Source organism: Haliotis rubra, unplaced genomic scaffold (genome assembly GCF_003918875.1).
Source record: "Haliotis rubra isolate DU_JTF1 unplaced genomic scaffold, ASM391887v1 Scf79, whole genome shotgun sequence".
Lineage (NCBI taxonomy): Eukaryota > Metazoa > Mollusca > Gastropoda > Lepetellida > Haliotidae > Haliotis > Haliotis rubra.
This window is the reverse complement of record NW_025767512.1, coordinates 2,480,473-2,504,744: the sequence shown is the minus strand read 5'-3', so window position 1 is coordinate 2,504,744 and position 24,272 is coordinate 2,480,473. Positions and strand designations below refer to the sequence as shown.

Sequence of the window (24,272 nt, the reverse complement as noted above, 5' to 3'; positions counted from 1 at the left end):
ACACACATCTTAACAATTTTAGTGTATTGCGTCATATCTAATATTATTTCATTTATTTAGTCTATTTTGTTTAATCTATTGAAAGTCCAAAATTATAAAAAATGATATGCGACTGTTTGTTGGTAATCCGCCCACAGCTTCAACAACTGCCTCGACGTGTATACCACTCCTCGGTGCGTGTTCGGACGATAAGCGCCTATGACAACGACCTCCGCTTGCATTCGTCGAATATCTGTGTCACTGTAGACCCGACACCTACATCAGTATTTAATGACACGTATTCATCCATCATGAGGTCTTTTTCTTGTTTTTTCAACTATCTTTTTTCCTTTCTTCTGTTCATTGCCAATGCTGCTACAATCGCCGTTGACCCAAGTAAGTAAAACTTCATGCGTTTTCACATAGTTTACATTGTAAAGATTCTGTCAATAGTCATGGGAGTTTGCAGATGTTACCTTATCAGCTAACACACCTAAACACGACGTATTTGTATGTTACACTTAAAAGAGATGAGTTGATCGTATTTATAATGTTTGAAGCGCACGTACAATCAACACAACGTTTTCGTTTCAAAGGGAAATAACTCTATATTCCTTCTAAAAGGTGTTTTCCTTGAGTAATGGCGTGGCAAATATATAACCATATTCATTAGCTGTACAAAGTGTAGTATGTGCATGAGAAGATTAAACAATTCCGAACGTATGAACGGCATGTTTGAAGAAGTGATGGGTGATCATATGTTTCGCTGGGCGTTGGGGTAGCCAAGTGGTTATTTTAAAGCGTTTGCTCGTCACGCCGAAGACCCGGTTTCGATTGCCCACATGGGTACAGTGTGTGAAGCCAATTTCTGGTGTCCCCCGCCGTGATATTGCTGGAATATTGCTAAAAACGCATTATTTCCCCTACTGCTAAGCCCAATCTGCAGCGCTAAAGCCCTAAATAAAGCAAGTCTAGATTTCATCAAGTTCTGAATCTCTGGTCTCCCTGGGGCTCCAATTTTCAATATAAATGGGCTTGTTTGTTACTATCAAAACTATATATATTTTCAGAGACTAAGCGTTAGTCTAAAAGCTAAACTGTGGTGCTGTATGGGTCAAATATATTCAACTTAACGAAATGGATCTTATAATACTCTGATTATTCGCAGATGGAACCCTTCCAGGGCGAGGTTTGTTTCACACATGACGTCAATGACTCAATCTGTTTATTAAATGCGCCACGACTGTTTCAGATTGCAAGGATCGGCTTGACAACTGCCACCATTACGGAGAGTCAGCCTGTGCGCCGCCATTCGAAGCCTGGGCCAGACACAACTGTGCCAACTACTGCACCTTCTGTACAGGTGAGTGAGTGAGTTGAGCTTTACGCCGCTTTTAGCAATATTCCAGCAATATCACGGCGGGGGACACCAGAAACGGGCTTCACACATTGTACACATGTGGGGAATCGAACCCGGGTCTTCAGCGTGACGAGCGGCGTGACTAGGCTCTGTACAGGTGATTGGTCCCTTTAGTGACAATGTCAGCATTAAGATCTTTTGCTCCGATACGAACTATTTCTGAATCATCTGTAGATTCCTGTATAGGAGATGAACCCATAGCGAACATTGACCTCCCAGTATAAACGAAGGACTTGTCAGTTACCTTAACAAATCGTCTTTCCTTCTTTACAGCCTCTATTTTGGTCTGAAACAACAAGAGCACTGGGTATAGATGCCATTGCGCTCAGAAACGACCTGTTCTATTTCCGGCATACAGAAATTATATATGCTCGACTAAATGGTTCTCTCACTCGTATGGAAAATTTAATGCCTCGACGATAACTGGCTCATTAAAAAGTTACGTAACATTAAGGCGTGACCTCTTATGGAGGTGTCCGTGACCTCTCATGGAGGTATCCCCAGATTTCAATGCAGATGGGTATCGTAAAGGAGTAAAACATAGGATATTAATTTTATTTTAAATGAATGTATGTTATGAATGAGTGAGAGAAAAACACCTTTGTTGAACTACACTGAATAATATCTTATTTGAATGACGCAAGTTACCATTATTATGGTGGATAACGACTCGTTTGGTCAAGGTGTTCGCTCTTCACGCCGTAGACCCGGTTCGATTCTTAACTAGTGAACAGTGCGAGAAAGACCATCTGTGGAGCATCCACCATGATGATGCTGGAAAGGGTTTAGTGCGGTGTGAAACAATACTCACGTGCTGCTTAGGACACCACAAAACCCCATATACACGTGACTCGAGATTGTCACAAGAACCAACCTTAGGAAAGCGTTTGGACGGGGCAGAGGCCCGGGTTCGAATCCGCGGACTGGTGCAATGACCAATTTCCGGTGTCTGCCGTGATATTGTTGAAATATTGCTAGAGCGGCTTAATTAAACCCAAATCAGTCATTCATAAAAACATACGAGGTTAAGTAGCTGTGTTTAAAACAGTTCAACATATCTCCGACCCGTGAAGGTCCGGGTTAGAATATTGATCTTCAGTAACCCATGCTTGTCGTAAGAGGCGACTAACGGGATTGGGTGGTCAGACTCGCTGACTTGGTTGACACATCTCTTCGGTTCCCAATTGCGCAGATCGATGCTCATGGTGTTGATCACTGGATTGTCTGGTCCAGACTCGATTATTTACAGACCGCCGCCACATAGTTGGAAATTGCTGAATGTGGCGTAAAACTTAACTCACTCAACATATCTCCACGATGTTTCACGTCTGAATCCGCTAATTCTGAATGTGTGATTAACCACTGCATCTGTGTCAGGTCCGACGACGCCTCTGCCCGAGTGTCACGACATCGCCGACGACTGCGACACGTATCTGAGGTCAGCTTGTACAAACCCCGAATACGCCACGTGGGCAAGAGAGCAGTGTCGGTACTTCTGTAGACTGTGTCCGTGTAAGTTGGTGGTCTCACGAAATCATCTTCATTCGCAGAAGTAGCAGGAATATTGAACCATAGGATTAGAAAACACTGTTGTCATAGCATGAAGCCCTCATCCACGTTTTTGTCGAGGTCAAGAGCATATTTATTCTCACGAATCCCTCTGAAAATGTGTAGGAGCTGAATAAACTAATACACACCCATGTTTAGAGGTAGCTAAAACTGACACAAACAAGAAATGGCCAGTCAATACCAGTTACTTGGTTAGTTGTTTAACGTCGCACTTCATCTATATGGCGGCTCTGTAAATAATCGAGTCTGGACCAAACAATCTAGTGATCAACAGCATGAGCATCAATCTACGTAATTGGGATACCATGACATGTGACAACCAACATAGCCAGTCTGACCACCCGATCCCATTAGTCACCTCTTATGACAAGCATGGGTTACCGAAGACCAATTCTAACACGGAATCTTCACGGGTCGATGGCGGTGTGTTTGATACAAGTATCATGGTCATACGGTTGTATTATTTTAGCGACAGTTTTCAGGTTAGTTCGTGTGGTTGTTGTTTTACGCCGCACTCAGCAGTATTCCAGCTATATGGCGGCGGTCTGTAAATACACGAGTCTGGACCAGACAATCCAGGGATTGTCATCATGAGCATCGATCTACTCAGCGTAGTAATGTTTTACTAACGCTTGTAACGTTTTGGTCAAAGCCAGTTTCAAGTGCATACTTTCGTTGACCTGAGAGTTAAATCATGATGAACATCTCCGTAATCACGGTATTTGATCGTAATTATATGCACGTCACTTAGCCGTTCTGTTCGTATCCCCTAGTGTAGTCTGTCTCACAGTCCCTGAACCACAATATTTTCTCTACTTTCGTTTTAATAAGAACCCAATGAGATAGTGAAAACTCATCACACTTTATAAGGAAGTTTAAAAGGAAAACAGAATGTTTGAAGTAGTTTTCTCATTCTGTCGACTCTTAACATAGAATCTCGTTCTACTTTTATAAGTTTGTAAAACCTACGTTATTAAGCACAAACAGTGATACTTAAGTTGAAAACTTTTAATAAAATTTGAAACAAAAATATACATGCAATACATCCAGCCATAATCTCGCGCTACAGATCAACACAAAGTATTGTTATATGAACCTGTATAGCTATAAACCTTATAATGAAATGTATGAACCTCAAGTGACAGAAGTAACAGACAAAGCAGGAGTGATTATTTTTAGTTTCGTATTTTTAGTTTTGTATCGTATTTTTAGTTTCGTATCACTGGGCTGTGCTTATAACTACTGTAACTAGGCCAGCGCTCATTTCATTCTGTAAATAGTAGGAAAACGATCGAAAACACAAATAGTAAAGCGAAAGATTCAGTCCAATTATTATTTTGCAGTGCAAGTACTTTCGGAAATTGATTCTTTAACTTCAACGCTGGCCCCCGAACGTAAGTCTGGGAATAGATACATTTACACAATTTTCAGTAAATTAAGACTTGTGCACAGTAGTCATTGTACCTCTGGTGATTCCATGAAGGAATGTGAGTGCATGCGGTTTTACGCTGCATTTAGCAATATTCCAGCAATAACACGGTGGTGGACATGTTACATTCAAGTCTTCACACCCGGGTCTTCGGCGTGACGAGCGAACGCTTTAACCACTTAGCTATCCAACCTCCCCAAAGAGGTCTTGAGACCTTATTCTGTGCGTAAGGGGCAGTAGGGTAGCCTAGTTTGATTCCCCACATGGGTACAATATGTGAAGCCCATTTCTGGTGTCCCCGCCGTGATATTGCTGGACTACTGCTAAAAGCGGCGTAAAACCATACTCACTGACTGTGCGTAAAATGGGGGTCAGCTATTGTGTGTGAATAAGACGACTATTTGTCTCCGAATCCTGCAACTGAATTGATGTTCATTCCATCAGCATCTGGTTTGCCCTGTCGAAATCCAACCATTCGGCTGTGATACATATGGGTACATTGCTGATCACGGCACAAAACAACATTCACTCAGACTTTCAAACTCGTTGGCTTAGCATCGAAGACGGTAAAATATGAGCGAGAACGTTTTTCTGAATAACAAAATATTTTCTGGTAGAAATAGTTTCATCAAAGTACTTTGTATATCAGTTTGATTTAAGAAACTTCATTATTCGAGATGATGATTGAATAAAATTAGTTTTGGATAATTTGTTACATCGTTTAAGTGGTATTCGTATTGTGAGTGCGTCAATTACTGACTGATGTACCATATGTGTGTGTTGGTAGAGTGCGTGGACAAGGTGAAGTGCTCCCTCTACGGAAACTCCACGTGTGATGTAACAGGCCCGTATCTCCACTGGGCCAGAGCCAACTGTCCAGCTCACTGCCATTTCTGCACGCGTAAGTAGAAACGTATTCTTTCTTCCGCAGTTCTCGTAGCTGCACCCGTGAAGGTCCGGGTTAGAATTGGCCTTCAGTAACCCATGCTTGTCGTAAGAGGCGACTAACGGGATCGGGTGGTTAGGCTCGCTGACTTGGTTGACACATGTCATCGGTTCCCAATTGAGCAGATCGATGTTCATGTTGTTGATCACTGGATTGTCTGGTCCAGACTCGATTATTTACAGACAGCCGCCACATAGCTGGAATAGTGCTGAGTGCGGCGTAAAACTCACTCACTCACTCTCGTAGTAGTTGCCGAGGTGCAAGCAAATTATTAAATGAATACCATTTCTTTCAATGTGATTTGTCTGTTGTTGTTTAAAAAAAATATTTTGCACCGACCCATTCATATACTGAATATTCACTTATATGTCGCCAGTTCAGGGTGGGGGTGGGGGGTGGGGTGGGGATAATCGTGTCTGATAAGTATCTTGCGTAGACTATGTACTTCCATGTCTGAGCCTATTGACAGCGCCCCCAACCCCGCCGTCCCCTGCCACGACATCGTCCCCAACTGCAACCACTACCACGACGACATCTGCACCAACCCGATCTACTCCCAGTGGGTCACGGACAACTGTCGACAGTTCTGCAAGCTTTGTTAAAATATGTGAACATGTCTTCGGCAATTGTTGAAAAAAATATTAGAAAAAACATCAGTTGAGAAATAAAACAGTTGTGTGTGTGTTTTGTAGGATCATTTGTTATTTGACTGTATTAGTGTGATTTTGTACCCTGACTTCTAATTTCGTTGCCTCTCTCTTGCATGGTGTGGTATATTGGATCTAAGATGTGTCAGCTGATTCAATTCAGCGTCAATATGTCGCGGGTACACATGCACTCCTTCATCTCTTATGAATAAACTCAGGTTCGTTCCGGTGGAGCAGTGATTCCAAACTGAATCTCTGTCTACATAAAATGAGAAGACAGCCGGCAGCTGATAAAGCTGATGGAACTTTAATTGGCCATGGTAAATGAAGAAAATATAATTTGAATTAATGGTGTAAGCGGAATTCAAACTAGTCATGATACGATGTATAGAAATACAAGTTGCGATAAGATAGTTCCGTTCAGTTCCAGTATATATTATTTGGGAATATAGAATCTCTGGTAATAACACTGGGTAAAAAAACAATTTTCCAGCTATATGACAATATGAATTAATTGAGTGCTGACCAGACAATCTGGGACAGCGCGTCGATCACTAATCAGCCAAGTCAGCCTGATCCCCTGATCACTGACCCCTGATCCTTGTGACCAGTATTCGAACAAATGAAATGTAAATTTCACGAGGGTCCCACTGGAAGAGCATAAAACCTGAGGTATTGATATATATCGCAGGAATAGATTTCTCGAGCGTTCCTGAATCGAGATCCAACCTCAAGACCCTGCCACTTGGGATTATATCAAAATGTGTTGATATGATTTTGTTATTTTTGAACCATTTTCGAATGTAATTTGAAGGAAGAAAGTAAGACCGTGTCCGTTTGACAGATCACAATTTCCACAAGATGTTCATAAGACGGGGCTGATTAAATGCCTTATTTTTCCTTAAGTCCAAAGTCCATTTTCCATGGACGCCATCGAATTTTTCATTCGCGACATCCATGTCGCAATTCAACTGGGTTTGGTGTGTAATGAATCCTAAAATGATTTAATTAATAACATGCATTAAAACGTAACAAACTACTGGAAAATCATCACGCTGAGAAGTTTGACGATGACAATACAGAATTACTCCCGGATGGCCTGTCACAGTATCTCCTCGTCATACGAACAGTCATTGTGTCGAAGATAACCATTGTTTGTCAAAATTGTAGGAATTTAAGAATTGTGCACTGTCATACTAGCGTGAGTGCTGCATGGAAGTCGAACTGTCACCGTAAATATATCAGTAGTTTTATTAGTTATTTAAACGACAAAACCCTTCCCAAATCCACGCGAAATATATGCTAAAAAGAGTCGATAATATAATTCCGACTACATCACATCTGTTTTGCGAAAAGGTGAACATATTCTGCCCCACCGGTGCCGATGGTAGCTTCAGATGTTCTGGAATAATGGAAAAGGAGGTCTTGCTACGGGGTTTCGGACAAGATTCGATTAATCGAATCCATCCCTTCTCAACCCATCCATAAAATCGCTGTCACATGTCTTGGTTCAGCTGTTACTCGGTGTTACAACACTATAGACCATCTGCAGTGTGATGTAACATCGGCTATAAGTTAGATGGAGAACACTAAAAGATGTTATCCTGAAAGAGTAGGGAAGGGAAGGTGAGTTCGTCCCAGCTCTATGTATGTATGTATGTATGTATGTATGTATGTATGTATGTATGTATGTATGTATGTATGTATGTATGTATGTATGTATGTATGTATGTATGTATGTATGTATGTATGTATGTGTGTGTGTGTGTGTGTGTGTGTGTGTATGTATGTATGTATGTATGTATGTATGTATGTATGTATGTATGTATGTGTATGTATGTATGTGTATGTATGTATGTATGTGGTATGTATGTATGTATGTACGTACGTACGCATGCACGCATGCACGCACGTATGTATGTATGTGATATGTATGTATGTATGCCTGTATGTATGTGTGTGCGCGCGCGTTCGTATGTATATATGTATGCATGCATGCATGTGTATGTATGCGTGCGTGCGTGCATGTATGTATGTGTGCGTGCGTGCGTGCATGCATGTATGCATGTATGCATGTATGTGTGTATTAAGAATGGGTTGCTTCTGGGTGAAGGCTGCAATCGCATTTGAGGCCACGTGAGCATGGCATGGTCCCGCAGTTCTCCAGTTGAAAGACAAAACCACGTTTTAATCAAGTTAAGGTCACTACGTGTATGTCTACTTCCTTAAATAGGCCACGTCAAAATAAGTGGCCAGGAAAGTGAAGCCGAAATTCTACTTTAACCAAAGTCACGAAAGACGTTCGTGATAATACTCGTACAAATTACACCGCTCGCAACCTTGCTCCATTCTACCGAGGGCAGGGGCGGACACCCCACCCCCACCCCCCTCCATTCTTCAGAACTCTTTCCCCTGAGGAGCATTTCCTCCAAACCTTTGGTCTTCATGATTCATGTGCACCCCTCTTCTCCAAAATTCTGGATTCGCCCCTGCGAGTGGTACCATATGAAAAGTGCATTTGTTGTGTCCAACGTCGTCCTGTTGCGGATAAAAGCAACGTAGCACAACACTCACTAACACTTGATTTGACTGAATGAGTTTAGTTTTACGCCGCACTCAGCAATATTCCAGCTATATGGCGGCGGTCTGTAAATAATCCAGTCTGGACCAGACAATCCAGTGATCAACAGCGTGAGCATCGATCTGCGCAGTTGGGACACGATGACATGTGTCAATCAAGTCAGCGAGCCTGACCACCCGATCCCGTTAGTCGCCTCTTACGACAAGCACGGGTTACTGCAGATCTATTCTAACCCGGACTTACACGGGTAATAATATCAATAACATGAACCCAGTTCGCACATATGTGGGGATGGGAACAGAAAACAGAAGTATACATAATTCAATAACATCAGAAAGCTATCTTGGAAAATGATTAATTACATGCCTTTATAAGGCATTTGAATTGCAAGTGTATTATAGCCCACTTTTAATCTTAGTGACTCCCGTGTAATCTAGAAGGCACGGCAAATCTATCACAGATATGTGTTACGTCATTTCAGCTGAGAAAAAAAATGAAGAGTATATAAGTTAGCTCATGTAATCGGACCAGCTGTTTTGGAGTCGACTTCACCTGCTCTATCTGTCGACTAGTTTACGTTGTTGTATAACCGGTGCACAGATGTTGTCTCTTGTCGTCGCTGCCGCCGTCGTTGCCTTTGCAAACGCTCAGATTGATCCAAGTGAGTACTCTGGAAACTTTTTGTCGTGGATTCGAGTCCTTACCCATCCCGTTATTTATCTATTGGTGAGAGTGATGGGGTTGACACTGGCACAGTCGTATAAGGCGGTGAGCTGGTCTGTTCTGTGAGTGAGTATTGTTTTACGCCGCTTTTAGCAATATTCCAACAATATCACGGCGAGGGACACCACAATGTACCGTATATGACCGTCTATAAGCCGAATTTTGAGGACCAAAAAAGCAGTCTGTAGAAGGGGTCGTCTTATCCATGGGTTACACTTTCGTCAAACTTTTGTGTGGAATCGAACCTGGTCTTCAGCATACCGGGCGGGAGCTTTAACCACTAGGCTACCCCACCGCGCCGGTCTGTTCTGTGAGTGATTCTGTTCTAAGAATACGGATACAATATGTACGTGAAATTAAAATCTCATTCGAACATAAAACACTAAATTGGAAACTGTCATGGCTGGCTAGAATCGGCTTGAAATACATGAATACATTGATTCTTTGTACCAATAATATTAAGAATATGCTACAGATATATTATCATATTTGGAAACAAAACTAGGGGTATTTTGTTAAGAAAACAGACGTTTTGTTTTGAAATACACTGTGCCTGTTGTTTTGATGGACATTGAAGCCGAAGCCTCACCGTGTTTGACCGCTTGACTCCAGAGAGTATCTAGGACTTCAGTCCTGCCCCACAACGAAGCACATGTGATACATGTGGTTTCACCTTAGGCAAGTGAGTTTGTTCAAAATTGCCACTGTTCACCCAGCAGACAACGGGTACCCGGTGAAATAAGTCGTGAGACTATTAAACCTTCCAGCGCCTAACAGGCAGCTTGGGTTATCCGGGGTAATAATGATCAGATTGTGCGCTTTGATCAGTACATCTGGCCTGGGAAAGGCGCGTTATAAATATTCTCATAATGATCATCATCATCATCATTAGTGCAAGAATCTATAACGAATCGACGTAAATGATACTCACATCTACCTCAATGATAAATTAATTGAACATAGATAATACTATCATCTACATAGGTGATACTTTCAGCTTCGTAGAAGATATTTACGTCTACGAAGATGATACTTTGCTTCTATGCTGTTGATGTTTAAAGTTACGTATATGCTAGTTTGATTTACTTAGGAGAAAGCATCATCTAAATGTTATCGAATTATCGATTTGGTAACCAGTAACGGATAAAAGTTCCCGGACAGATTTATATTACCTCTATCTTAATTAAAAGTGATTGATTTGTTTGACGTACAACCTTGATGCGTATTTATAATAATTTATTATGAGTGAGTGAGTTACTGTTTAACGTCACATCGGCAGTATCTCAGCCATATCGTGACGAGAATAATTTATAAAATAAAATATAAAAACATGTTTGAAGAGTAAAACCTGTCGACGATGGACAGTAAAAATAATAGAGTATCACAGATATGAATATAAAACTAGCATGTAAAACTAAAACAAAGACAGTACAATATAAAACACGGGCTATAGATCGCCAACAACTGAAGGTAGATCACCATACTAAGGACCATGGGGACTTACAGTACCTTTGCTACCTGCATGGACCCTAGCTGGATTTACACCATCCCTTCAGCCGCTGGCGATGGAAGGAAGATTTAGCCGAAATTTGAAATAACAAAAATACTACGATTAAAAAGTATGGTTGAGCGAAATTGACTTTTGAAGATTTGGGACTTACGTACCCTCTCAGGAGGACACTTATTTTACTATACTTTAAACCCCTTTGAGGATACAGCCACTAACAATCGCAGTTGCTAATTTATACTACCATTTATAATAAAATAACATTTATATATTCACAAAACATATTGTTATAACATTATGAATAATGTATATCCAAAGTTTGTTTCCACTAGATCCACTAGGTAGTATCTCCCGCGTAGACATAAGTATCATCTAGACAGATGACAATTTCATCCACGTAGATGAGTTTAGTTTTACGCCGCACTCAGCAATATTCCAGCTAAATGGCGGCAATCTGTAAGTAGACGAACCTGGACCAGACAATCCAGTGATCAAGAGCATTAACATCGATCATGTGCATGGGTCAGCCAAGTCAGCGAGCCTGACCACCCAATCCCGTTAGTCGCCTCTTACGACAAGCATGGGTTACTGAAGATCAATTCAAACCCGGACCTTCACGGGTCGTATATGAAAATATAATCCACGAAGATGATAAAGTGAAAACTGTGGCCATAGATGCAGGGTCATGGGTCTGTGTTGACCTTTGGTACGACCTGTGTCGACATGAATAAACTGATCCACGTGGTATATAAGGCTGTGTTGGTTTTGTCGCTTAAGGCGACGCAATTAGCTGTGCAGAGTGTTCTCCCTTGGGAATGCCAGGAACATATGGTCGTGGGTTAGAATCCCGGTTTGTGTTTTTCGGTTTGTCAACAACAAACACGTTCTAATTGGAATTCATCCAGAGGGGTAAACGAGAGTTTAGTTTTACGCCGCACTCAGCAATTTTCCAGCTATATGGCGACGGCCTGTAACTAATCGAGTCTGGACCAGACAATCCAGTGATCAACAGCATGAGCATCGATCTACGCAAATGGGATACGATGACAAGTGTCAACCAAGTCAGCGATCCTGACCACCCGATCCCATTAGTCGCCTCTTACGACAAGCACGGGTTACTGAAGATCAATCCTAACCCGGATCTCCAGACTCGATTATTTACAGACCGCCGCCATATAGCTGGAATATTGCTGAGTGCGGCGTGAAACTAAACTAACTCACTCACTCTAACCCGGATCTCCATCGGTTACAATATATACTCTCCAAAAAAAGAAACGCATATAGGAATTTCAACTGTATTTTTATGTTTATTTTGAAACATCTTGTAGGCTCTATGAGTCAATGAAATATAGCGAAATTGCACACTGGGAATGCAGACTTATCCGTCTTTGGCACCAACTCAAGGAAAGTCAGTTTGAGTGTCACATGGAGACGTGTGGTGGCGCTGAAGTCAACACCTCGTGTGACCACCGTGGGCATCCAGAACTGCACGGCATCGCCTCGGCATCGAACGAATAAGTCTCAGAATCTCGTGTTGCCCAATCGCAGCCCACTCTGCCTGTAGTGCCTGTGCGAGTTGTAACGGCGTCGCACCCGTCTGTCCAGGGCATCCCACAGATGTTCGATCGGGTTTAAGTCCGGTGATCTTGAGGGCCAGGGGAGCACATTGATGTTGTGGTTCTGGAGGAAGTCTCTAGTGTGACGTGCTGTGTGGGGCCTGGCATTGTCCTGTTGAAACAACTCCCTCTGGCGATCAATGGTTGGAAGGAGGTGTGGGCGTAGGATTTCGTCACAGTACCGTTGAGCTGTCAGGTTGCCCTGGATCATCACCAAATCACTTCTCCTACGGCAGGTGATCGCTCCCAACATCATAACACTTCCCCGGCCGAATCTGTCCACCTGGGGAACGCAAGCATCGGCGAAACGTTCACGTCGACGTCTGTACACCCGCATTCTTCCATCGCGTCGTTCCAATAGAAATCGTGATTCATCACTGAATCAGATTCTACGCCAATTCGGTAGGTTCCAGGCCTGAACGTTGGTGCATCATTGAACTCGATGTCGACGATGTTGTTGTCGAAGCACAGGGCCAAAATAAGGTCTTCTGGGACGTAAACTAGCCTCTCTCAACCTGTTCCTGACGGTCTGTGCAGAAAGTTTCCTCAATTCGGGTATTTGTCGAGCGGTACTGGTCGCCGTAGCTGTTCCATGATGCAGGTGATGTACCCGGATGTAGCGATCCTGCGCCGCAGTGGTCGCTCGAGGTAGCCCACAACGAGGGGCATCTGCTACCGCATTCTGCCGGCGATATCTCTCCCAGAGCCGTGAAATGGTGCTTTGGTGAACATTCATGCATCGGGCAACTGCACGTTGAGACTGGCCAGCTTCAAGCAATCCAATGGCGATATGACGGTTGGCTTCACTTAGACGGCATTTTGCGTTCGTCAACAATATTAATACAGTGAATAATAATGTGTCCATTTATATAGCGCCAAACTCCACACCAGGTATGCTCATAGCGCTAACAATCAATAAGGCATTATTAAAGTCCATAGAACTTTTTGTAAAGAAAGGTTTTGAGATGGCACTTAAAGTTTTCAAGGGTTGGAGACAGCTTAAGTTCATCAGGGAGGGAATTCCATTTGACTGATGCCATGTTCTGATAAGACTTGCAGCCAAACGATTTTAGGTTCCACTTTGGTACATAGAGCAGATTAGCCGAGGATGAACGCAGGGTTCTTGTTGGCATGTAAGGAGAGAGGAGTTCTTGAAGATACACTGGTGCAATACCATGAATGGATTGATAAGCAAGTGTAAGGATCTTATAGTCAATGCGAGCCTCAATAGGCAACCAGTGAAGAGACAACAGGATGGGAGTGATGTGGCAGCGTTTTGGTTGGAGAGTAACTATGCGGGCAGCTGTGTTCTGGATTTGTTGGAGCTTTTGGATGGACTCTTGTGAAGCTGCAACCAACAAGCTGTTGCAATAGTCAAGTCGTGAGAGAATCAGTGTTCTCACCAGGGCAGCCGCAGCATCCTGTGACAGGAGATGTCTGATCTGTCCAATGTTACGGAGATGGAAGTAACATTTTCTGCACAGATCCAGAATCTGTTTCTTCATGGAGAGGTCAGGTTGGAGTAGGACGCCAAGATTTCTGACATGTAGAGAAGGCTGAATGACCATGTTTCCAACTTTCAACTCAACATGTTGTGATTTTACTAACATGTTTCTTGTGCCAACAATCATACCCTCTGTCTTGTGTTCATTTAATTTTAGTTTGTTATTGAACATCCATGAACCAATATGGTCAATGGCATCTTCAATTCTGGTCAAGCCAGAACTGTTGTCATAGCCCATGGTAATACCATCAAACAACAAGCATAAAGATGAGTATCAGGTCAAGTTCTTTGGTATACATAAACAATGATGATCCCTGTGGTACACCACACAAAGAATAATAGCTTCCAAATACAGTGAATAATCGACAGACAGCGATCAACCTTTTATACCCATCATTGAGACTATCTGACCCCCAACTTTCACGTGCATTGCATGTGAATTGTGTATTCTGTGACACTTGGTGAAAATCATGCTGTTTAATATGGGTATTTTACGGATGGTGTGTTTTGTTGTTACAAAACATAAACACCATAGGACTCAAAACAAAACAGAGCAAAACCTTTTGTAAAATAACGTTTTAATTCATTGCTACATGAAATTGCTATTTTCATGATGCGTTTCTTTTTTGGGAGAGTATATTTGAGCCATAATCTGTTTCAGCATGTGTGGATAAGCTTCCCAATTGTGACGTATTCCCGGAGGACTCGTGCAAGGGGAACTATGTGGCGTGGGCCAAGGAAAACTGCAACAACACCTGCAAACTGTGCATAGGTACACTGTCGACATACAGCCAAACACTGTTGTGTCGAACGTTGTTGTGTCGAATGTTCGGTTATCTTGAAGTATAAGTGCTATACTGCGTATTCCTTATGCAGTCGTCATTTTGCGGTTTGTTCGAACAACGGATAACTCGAAATATTTCAACTTCGACACAACGGTGTTAGATTGTATAAAATTGCAAATAGAAACATGCTTTCCCAGGAATTATGCGTTGCTTTAAGCTTCTCGATAATAGAAATTCTACTTCGATATTCGTTAGTTCATTGGCTCGTTATTTAATGCCGCACTCAGCAATATTCCAGCTATATGGCGGCGGTCTGTAAATAATCGAGTCTGAACCAATCAATCCAGTGATCAACAGCATGAGCATCAATGTACGCAATTGGGATACGATGACATGTGTCAACCAAGTCAACGAGCCTGACCACCCGATCCCGTTAGTTGCCTCTTACGACAAGCATGGGTTACTGAAGACCGATTCTAACCCGGACCTTCACGGGTTTACTTCGATATTGACTCATGAGTGTGTCCAGAATTTAGATTAATTGATTTGCAAATTGGTTTGGAGTTGGTCTACTGTTCAGCAGTAATTTTTGTGAAACATTTTTTTAAAAGCTGCCAAAAGGGGTACCAAAAATATCCACTTATGTTTAATAGTCGCAGAAAATATACAAAGCAGAACTGTTTTTCGATACTGATTCACTTGATACGAATATCATGGTTTGTAGTTGTTCGGCAACTGTTTTCAGCCTTCTAACGTTTCGGTAACGTTTGTAATTATTATTTGGTTTAATCAAATTTTTAGAGTATACTTTATTTTACCAGGCAATTTATGTAAACGTTTTAGGGCATCAATTTAGTTATTATATACTATATTTAGTTATTATATACTATATATACTTGTACATTATACTGTTTATTGATTTCGTTACGATAGTGCAAGTGAAAATATCATATATAAAATAAAATTTGCATTCCTTACATATAAGACAAGCATAAAATGTCATATGAATAGACAAATATTACCCTCAACTGTGTAAAATACGTTGAAAGTTGGACAACTGTCTCTCAGATGTATGAAGAGCTTCAATGATTGTAAGTCCGCCCGATAATGTACATACCACAGGATATCCGGCAACCTGGTCGATCTTATATTTAGGGGTGAGGTGAGGTGAAATTGGGTTTAACGTCGTGTTTCAGAATATTTCGCTCATATGACGACGTGCATGCGTGTGTATGTGTATGTGCGGCTGCTTGTACTAGCCCAGACTGAAGCTGGTTTTATAGTGCTAGCCCACTGAGATACCATGCCGCAGTGAAGCATGAATACCCCACTCAGACACATTATACTGACTCCGACCAGTCCTTGTTGTACCCATTAATGCCGAGCGCCATACAGGGACCAACAAGTACCATATTTTAACGTCTTTTGGTATGACGCGGCCGGGGATCGAACCCGCGACCTTTCGCTCTCCGGGCGGACGCTCTAACCACTACACCACGGAGGCGGTCTTATATTTAGGGGCATGTTTAGTGGACCTTTAGTCCCAGAAAAACACTTGTAATTCCTATAAAATACATGTATGTCATGTATCTACATTGAAACAAAACTTTTATTAATCCTAAAGGAGCCAGGAAGTCCTACAGCTGAGGCAATCTAGACTTGAGCTGGACTCCTATTGTAATATATTTTCCAGGTCATGGGAGATGGGGTAATATACAGTGAACCAGTTGGTCAATCTGTTGGTCAACCTCCCTTTGGTCAATAGCCCTTTCAGCTATACATTTCGCTATCCAGGACCAACGAAACCACCACCACCCTGTGCTGATGTCCTCAGCGATTGTGACAAATATGACAAGTCCACGTGCACGGACCCCACATTCGACCAGTGGGCTCAAAACAAGTGTCGGTACTACTGCAGACTCTGTTCAGGTGGGTAAACATATTCATCCAGTTGGTGGGAGACGAATGGTGAATCTCCTGTTGACTCTAGATTAGTGGGTAAACTATGACACACAAATATTTATACATATTTAGACTCTGTTCAGGTGGGTAAACATATTCATCCAGTTGGTGGGAGACGAATGTTCAATCTCCTGTAGACTCTAGATTAGTGGGTAAACTATGACACACAAATATTTATACATATTTAGACTCTGTTCAGGTGGGTAAATATATTCATCCAGTTGGTGGGAGACGAATGTTCAATCTCCTGTAGACTCTAGATTAGTGGGTAAACTATGACACACAAATATTTATACATATTTAGACTCTGTTCAGGTGGGTAAACATATTCATCCAGTTGGTGGGAGACGAATGTTGAATCTCCTGTTGACTCCAGATTAGAGGGTAAACTGTGACACACAAATATTTATACATATTTAGACTCTGTTCAGGTGGGTAAACATATTCATCCAGTTGGTGGGAGACGAATGTTGAATATCCTGTTGACTCCAGATTAGAGGGTAAACTGTGACACACAAATATTTATACATATTTAGACTCTGTTCAGGTGGGTAAACATATTCATCCAGTTGGTGGGAGACGAATGTTGAATATCCTGTTGACTCCAGATTAGAGGGTAAACTGTGACACACAAATATTTATACATATTTAGACTCTGTTTAGGTGGGTAAATATATTCATCCAGTTGGTGGGAGACGAATGTTGAATCGCCTGTAGACTCTAGATTCGAGGGTAAACTATCACACACAAATATTTATACATATTTAGACTCTGTTCAGGTGGGTAAACATATTCATCCAGTTGGTGGGAGACGAATGTTCAATCTCCTGTAGACTCTAGATTAGTGGGTAAACTATGACACACAAATATTTATACATATTTAGACTCTGTTCAGGTGGGTAAACATATTCATCCAGTTGGTGGGAGACGAATGTTCAATCGCCTGTAGACTCTAGATTAGTGGGTAAACTATGACACACAAATATTTATACATATTTAGACTCTGTTCAGGTGGGTAAACATATTCATCCGGTTGGTGGGAGACGAATGTTCAATCTTCTGTAGTTTCCAGAAAATTGGATTAATTTTACTCAGCAGTCCATTCAGACTCTTGACTTCATTATCTAGTGTGACCACCACGAGCAGCAATAACTGCAGGACAGCGTCTATGCATGGACGTTGACGTGAGAAATGTGGTATGACGTGGGGTCTGAGAGCTTGGTCGATGTAGCGCACCGCTGTGATGCCGCCTCCTCTCCCTGGACCAAGGTTCTGGAACACCACAGGACCCACTTTCTGGTTCAGGCCTATTCCATCCCATACCATGATGCTTGCACCATCACATGAATCTCTTTCCATAACACATTGGTCTGAGTAACGCCGGACACGTCGTCGCCATATTCTTCTGCCATCTGTAGTTGATACACAGTACCGACTCCCATCTGTGAACAGAACAGTTCTCCTTTGCCTGTATCGCCAGTTTTGATGTTTTAGGGCAAACTGTAAACGTTCACGCCCATGACGAGGGGTGAGGATAGGTCCACGGTAAGGTCTACGGCAATGGAGGTTCCCGCTGTTGAGATGTTGGCGCACTGTATCAGTACTGATTGGTCTTCCGTGTGTTCCCACTGTCTGGCGTGCTGTTTCGGATGCCTGCATGAGGGGATTCTGTAGATGCTGTCGCACAACATGGCGGTCTTGTCGTCTTGTGGTCACCCTTGGTGACGGGGACGATCATTTGTGGTGTTGGTGGCCCGGAAACGTTGCTGCAGCCTGTGGATGGTCCGAACGTTGACCTGGAAGTGATTGGCAACGGCTTGTGCAGTGTGGTCAGCTTCAAGTCTTCCTAGCGCCTGGTTCCTCTGAGCTGTCGTGAGTCGCGGCATCCTGCTGACGTTGTAATGTGAATGTTTCAACCAGGTTTGAGGGTGCATTTTACAGGGCTGGTCCTTGTGAACAGCACGTGCAGCATGAGTTGCATGAAAAAACATGGAGAACACCGAACCATATCCGAGATCAGGTTGCGTTTTTGAAACCATTTCCTGGGTTTTCCTTTGTGAGTTTGGGAAGGACTGTCTTAGCTCAGATAAAGTTGGAGATGTTGTCAAAAATATACAATCAAAACATTAAATGAGTTTACAGTTATCCGTTTCTGCGACGGAAAATTCCAAACTGACGTTTGTTTTGCTGCTTAGTATATGTATATTGAACCACTTGGTCTCAGAACAAATGTACAGGTGGCTGTTTAGTTTGAACTACCTTAAAGGTCACATGCAACCAAAAAATCAAACATAATTAAAACACAATTATCACTTCTTCATGACATATAATATGCATTGCTGATTATGAAAAAAACAAATAAACAAAATTATAAGCGTATAATCGCAAATCAAAAGTGCAATATTCTGTACTTGGGTTTACCTCCCTCGAAACGAAGCAGCCGGATACCGAACCCAGTCAGAGCAGGTGGGTGTGCACTCAAGTGTAACGGCTGGTTCATTAGCAGATGCCGCCTTCACGGCTCATTGTGTGTGTATATATAGAGATGTTGGGTTTTGTAAATACATGCTCATTTTTGTGTATAACATTTTGCAATCAACAGACATCATGTCATGTGTTCAAGTATCACACCTGCCTGTCTGTGTAATTACATAATGTGACAGAGACCGAACTCGGGCCATAAATCAATGCGTTTTGTTTATGGTGTATAGCCTGATTGGTGTTAAGTTCAAATTGCATGTGGTCAGTGATCGCAGTTGTGTATTGAATATTGTCATTAGCAGACAGGCAGGCAGACAGACACACAGGTGTCAATAAAACAAGACATTGAGTTTTGTCTGTGACAGCGACATATCTATATCACAGTTAGAAATTGTGTCAACGCTAAATAATGACATTGCTTTTAAGTATCGAACTGAGAAAGTGACTCGGTAAGAAGAACGTGTGGTGAAATAGACAAATGGAATTATATAAACAGTTTATTTACTGTCATAACATATAAAAAGCTCGCGCCTGTGAGATATCAACAAAACATTATGAAAATAGCTTACACCAAAGCCTTCACCGAGTATTCACCAGACAGCCCGCTTCCAAGTTGCGCGAACCTATTTCACTGCGCACGTGCTATGAGCGCAGCCCAGCTGTTGAAACCCGTATTCCCCCGAAAAGTCTGGGGAAAATTAGTGAAACGTTTGAACTCCGATTTCGCGCGGTTTTTTTCATCGCGTTATTTTTCAACTTTATAAGTTGAATTTGCATTTTTGACGCTTTGTTTCGGTAAGTCCATACCGAAAGGTATCAGAATCTGCAAAGTTGTGTTTTACGTTGCATGTGACCTTTAAGTTGCTAATCCTATTAACACAACGCAAATGATTCTGTGGTGCATTTATCGTACCAAGACAGTTGCTATGTGTATGTGCATGTTTGCCCACGCCCACCATCGGACAACAGTTCCCGTTGGGCTGATAATTGTGTTTGAAGGGTGCACTGAATTTAGACATTGATAAATGTAAAATCTGGGTGCAAACTTTGCATAAATTCGCAATGTTTCACATATTGCAGCTGCGGAACTCGCAATGAAAGACTCTCAGACAACACCAATACCTGCTACTCGTGAGTACAATGTAATAAGATGAGTGAGTGAGTTTAGTTTTACGCCGCACTCAGCAATATTCAGCGATATGGCGGCGGTCTGTAAATAATCGTACAGTGCAAGGCTCGGGTATGTGCATTGTGCAGGCAGTAGATGTTGGAGTACTTCATGCAAATATGAGAAAGGTAGTTGGTTCGATACCCTGGCCATACCAAACCAAACGGCGTTAAAATATGCTTCTTGTTGTTGCCCTGTCTGACTCTCGGCATCACGTGATCAAACAATGAAACATTGTCTCATAGTTGATTGAAGTGACCATGTTGGACTGCCGTATGGTACGAAGTTGAATTGATACAAAATGGGTGCAGTGCATATTGTTTGTCTGTGAACCAGCCTTTGTATCTAAGTAGGTAAGCAGAATGATACCTGACCAGTTCCAGCAGCCAAACAATTGCAGATGTACATTATACATAAGTGAACTATACTTCCTGTTAAACTCATTTTACTCCACCTTTTACTTGTACATGCATTTGTTTCAGAGTGTAAGGACAAACTTAATTGCAAAATGTATGGAAAAGACTCTTGCCAAGGACAGTATGCGGGCTGGGCCAAGGCGAACTGCATGGAGTATTGTGGATTTTGTGCAGGTACGTATCTAGGAAATACAGTCTTGACATAACACATTCAATTCAGTCGATGGAAAAAATGACAATAACACGATTGCCCGTTACATGCAACCGTTCAGTGGGATCCTTGAGGTATCGTTACATGAGCTGTGCAAACACGAAATGATTAAGCTGATCTCATTAATATCAGATCTGATCTTCATGAACGTTCTGATCTTCTGTGGTCGCATAATCAAATACAAGTTGTGCGTAGGATATTCGTAAAGAGTGAGTGAGTGAGTAAGTGAGTGAGTGAGTGAGTTTTTGCACCCGTAGCCTCTAGCAATATTCCAGCGGTGCATTTCAGAAATGATCTTGAAACTGTATACCCATTTTGGGAATCAAACGCAGGACTTCGGCGTGACGAGCAAACGCTTTATCCACCAGGCTACCCAACCGCCCCTACTAGGTGGAACTTGAACCAGTAAGTTGTGAGCCTTCTGAACCGATTCAGCTGCGTTAGTCTGTCACCTTGATTGGGACATATCGATTTGCATAAATGGAATACACATTTCTTCGTTTGGAATTTGTCGTTTGAGCTCGTTTACAAGATACACACATCAAATATGTTTGTCTGAATGCTTCGCTCAAACGTACCGAGATTTAGTGCGGTTTATGGAACTGTGCTCAGATCTTCAGACTGAGTAAAAAATCTGATTCTAAAAATCGAAAAATATTTACCGTTTTTTCTCCTTCCACCAATTCTCTCTCTTTCCATAAGAGCCGACTGACGGGGTCGGGTGGTCAGGCTTGCTGACCTGGTTGGCACATGTCATCGTATCCCAATTGCGTAGATCGATGCTCATGCTGTTGATCACTGGATTGTCTGGTCCAGACTCGATTATTTACAGACCGCCGCCACATAGCTGGAAAATTGCTGTGTGCGGCGTAAAACTAAACTTACTCACTCACTTACATCTACCTGGATGATACTTATGTCTACGCGGGAGATACTACGTCGTGAATCAAACGGAAACAAACTTTGGATAAAATTTATTCATAATACTATAAGTTCACATCAAGGTTGTATGGCAAACACATCAATCACACATTAAGCTAGAGGTAACATAAAGGTGTCACTCATTAGCCCTTTCCCTGTAATGGGACGTAAACATCAATCATGTATCAAAGAAAGATCCATACTACATGTATGTATATTTACCGTTCATTTCAGGTTCCCGTGAAGAACCGGGTTAGAATTGGCCTTCAGTAACCCATGCTTGTCGTAAGAGGCGACTAACGGGATTGGGTGGTCAGGCTCGCTGACCTGGTTGGCACATGTCATCGTATCCCAATTGCGCAGATCGATGTTCATGATGTTGATCACTGGATTGTCTGGTCCAGATTCGATTATTTACAGACCGCCGCCATATAGCTGGAATATTGCTGAGTGCGGCGTAAAAATAAACTCACTCACTCACTCATTGCAGGTGTCCCTACCCCACCCCCTGCTTGCATAGACAAAGTACCCAACTGCGCTGCATATGGAAAGGATGTCTGCACGGACCCCGACTATGTCCTATGGGTGGATGATCATTGCGCCAAATCCTGCAACACTTGTGGGGGTAGGTGCCATGAAATGTAAAATATGAAACGGCTCGTGAAGTGGTCTTTCTTTCTGATTTGAGTTGTCTGTACAGAGTTGCGCCCCATCGTACCAGGAACCATGTGGCCGAATTCCAGATAATAAATATAATAATAGTAATGAGGGTACTTATCCCGCGCCATACTCCACACCACAAGGGGGCATGCACAAAGCGCGCACAAACAGCACAACATTATTCCTCGGATGCCAACCTTAGATTCACCAAAGCAGTAAACGTCTAGGATCTTCTGATACAGATCAAAATGATATTGGGTCACACAGGCACAAATAAGTTCACCTTCTAATGAGTGAGTTTTGGTTTTAAGCCGCTTTCAGCAATATTTCAGCAATATCACGGCTGAGGACACCAGTAGTGGCCTTCACACAATGTACCCAAGAGGAGAATCGAACCCGGGTCTTCGGCGTGACGAGCGAACGCTTTAACCACTAGGCTACCCCACCGCTCCTTATAATGTAACTCAAACTGTACTGATGTTGTTTTAATGGCATTCAGTTAACATAATGTAGCCATAAAATAAATATATGCCCCATATCTATATGAAGAGGCATGATTGAGATCGATTGGGACATTTGAAATAGTTGTTTTGGGTATAATGGATATGATAAATATGGCATAATGTATGCAACCATGTCATCTTTCTTCGCTTTCTCTCTTCTACTTTCGTTTTTCCTTTGTTTTTACAACTGAAGGTGATAAAGCTGAATATTGTGTGTCAGTATACTTGATAACCGAGTCATCATTTCCAGGTGGCTCAAAAATACGCCCGGTCCCGTCACGTCCGGTCCAGGCCCCATCACTTCCGGTCCAGGCCCCATCACTTCCGGCCCAGGGCCCGTCACTTCCGGTCCAGGATTGTTGACACCTCCGGGCCCTCATATGCTTACACCACCTATGCCCGGAAAATAAAATCAATACAGACTAATGCCGTGTAATATTGTTTTTCTTTCTTGGCGAATGCATTCCCCTATAGGCTGGGCTAGGAGTGAGTGAGTGAGTCAGTTTAGTTTTACGCCACACTCAGCAATATTCCAGCTATATGGCGGCGGTCTGTAAACAATCGAATCTGGACCAGACAATCCAGTGATCAACAGCATGAGCATCGATCTGCGCAATTGGGAACCGATGACATGTGTCAACCAAGCCAGCGAGACTGACCACTCTATCCCGTTAGTCGTCTCTTACGACAAGCATGGGTTACTGAAGGTTCATTCTAACCCGGACCTTCACGGGTCCGGCTGGGCTAGGAATAATTTAGAGTGAAGTATTCGTGGAACCATGATTGGCTCGGCAGAAACCATTGCTAGAATATGTACAGATCTTGACCAACTCATCTAAACATCTTTACTCAAATATTATTATTTGTTTAATTTAAACAGAAACGCATTTGATGACTTAAAAAAAACAGTTATCCCTGTAATAGAAACGATGGTTAGATCCTCTTGTTTGGTACTTTTACAATAATCTCAGTGTGATAACTCTTTATTACACAGTAACTGAACACGTCATGCATATCACCAACATCTTTGCCCCCTAAGGGGGCATCAGAATATCTCATTCATATCGTCACTGTATTAAACGTGTTTGGATGAGTGAGTGAGTATAGTTACAGTAACTTGGAAACATCACGGAAGGGGCTTCAAATGTTGTACTCAGGCATTCGAACCCTGGTGCGACGATCGAATACTATAACCACTAGGCTACCCAAATCCATTCCTAAGTTTGTTATGTGAAGACATCGAC

At 42.3% G+C, this 24,272-nt stretch overlaps 2 protein-coding genes across 2 annotated transcripts; both read left to right on the top strand.

Moving 5' to 3' along the window:
• Window positions 1–181: 181 nt before the first annotated feature.
• LOC124261163 lies at window positions 182–6,025 on the top strand. The gene is made up of 6 exons (XM_046695493.1): window positions 182–375; window positions 1,232–1,342; window positions 2,777–2,911; window positions 4,312–4,362; window positions 5,185–5,298; window positions 5,813–6,025. Exons 1-6 carry the CDS (start codon window positions 291–293, stop codon window positions 5,974–5,976), a joined length of 660 nt encoding a protein of 219 aa, XP_046551449.1. The 5' UTR covers window positions 182–290; the 3' UTR covers window positions 5,977–6,025.
• Window positions 6,026–9,075: 3,050 nt separating this feature from the next.
• LOC124261175 lies at window positions 9,076–23,454 on the top strand. Its single transcript, XM_046695504.1, has 7 exons — window positions 9,076–9,232; window positions 14,583–14,693; window positions 16,501–16,635; window positions 20,230–20,280; window positions 20,800–20,907; window positions 22,356–22,490; window positions 23,279–23,454. Exons 1-7 carry the CDS (start codon window positions 9,172–9,174, stop codon window positions 23,389–23,391), a joined length of 714 nt encoding a protein of 237 aa, XP_046551460.1. The 5' UTR covers window positions 9,076–9,171; the 3' UTR covers window positions 23,392–23,454.
• The last annotated feature ends 818 nt before the right edge of the window (window positions 23,455–24,272 follow it).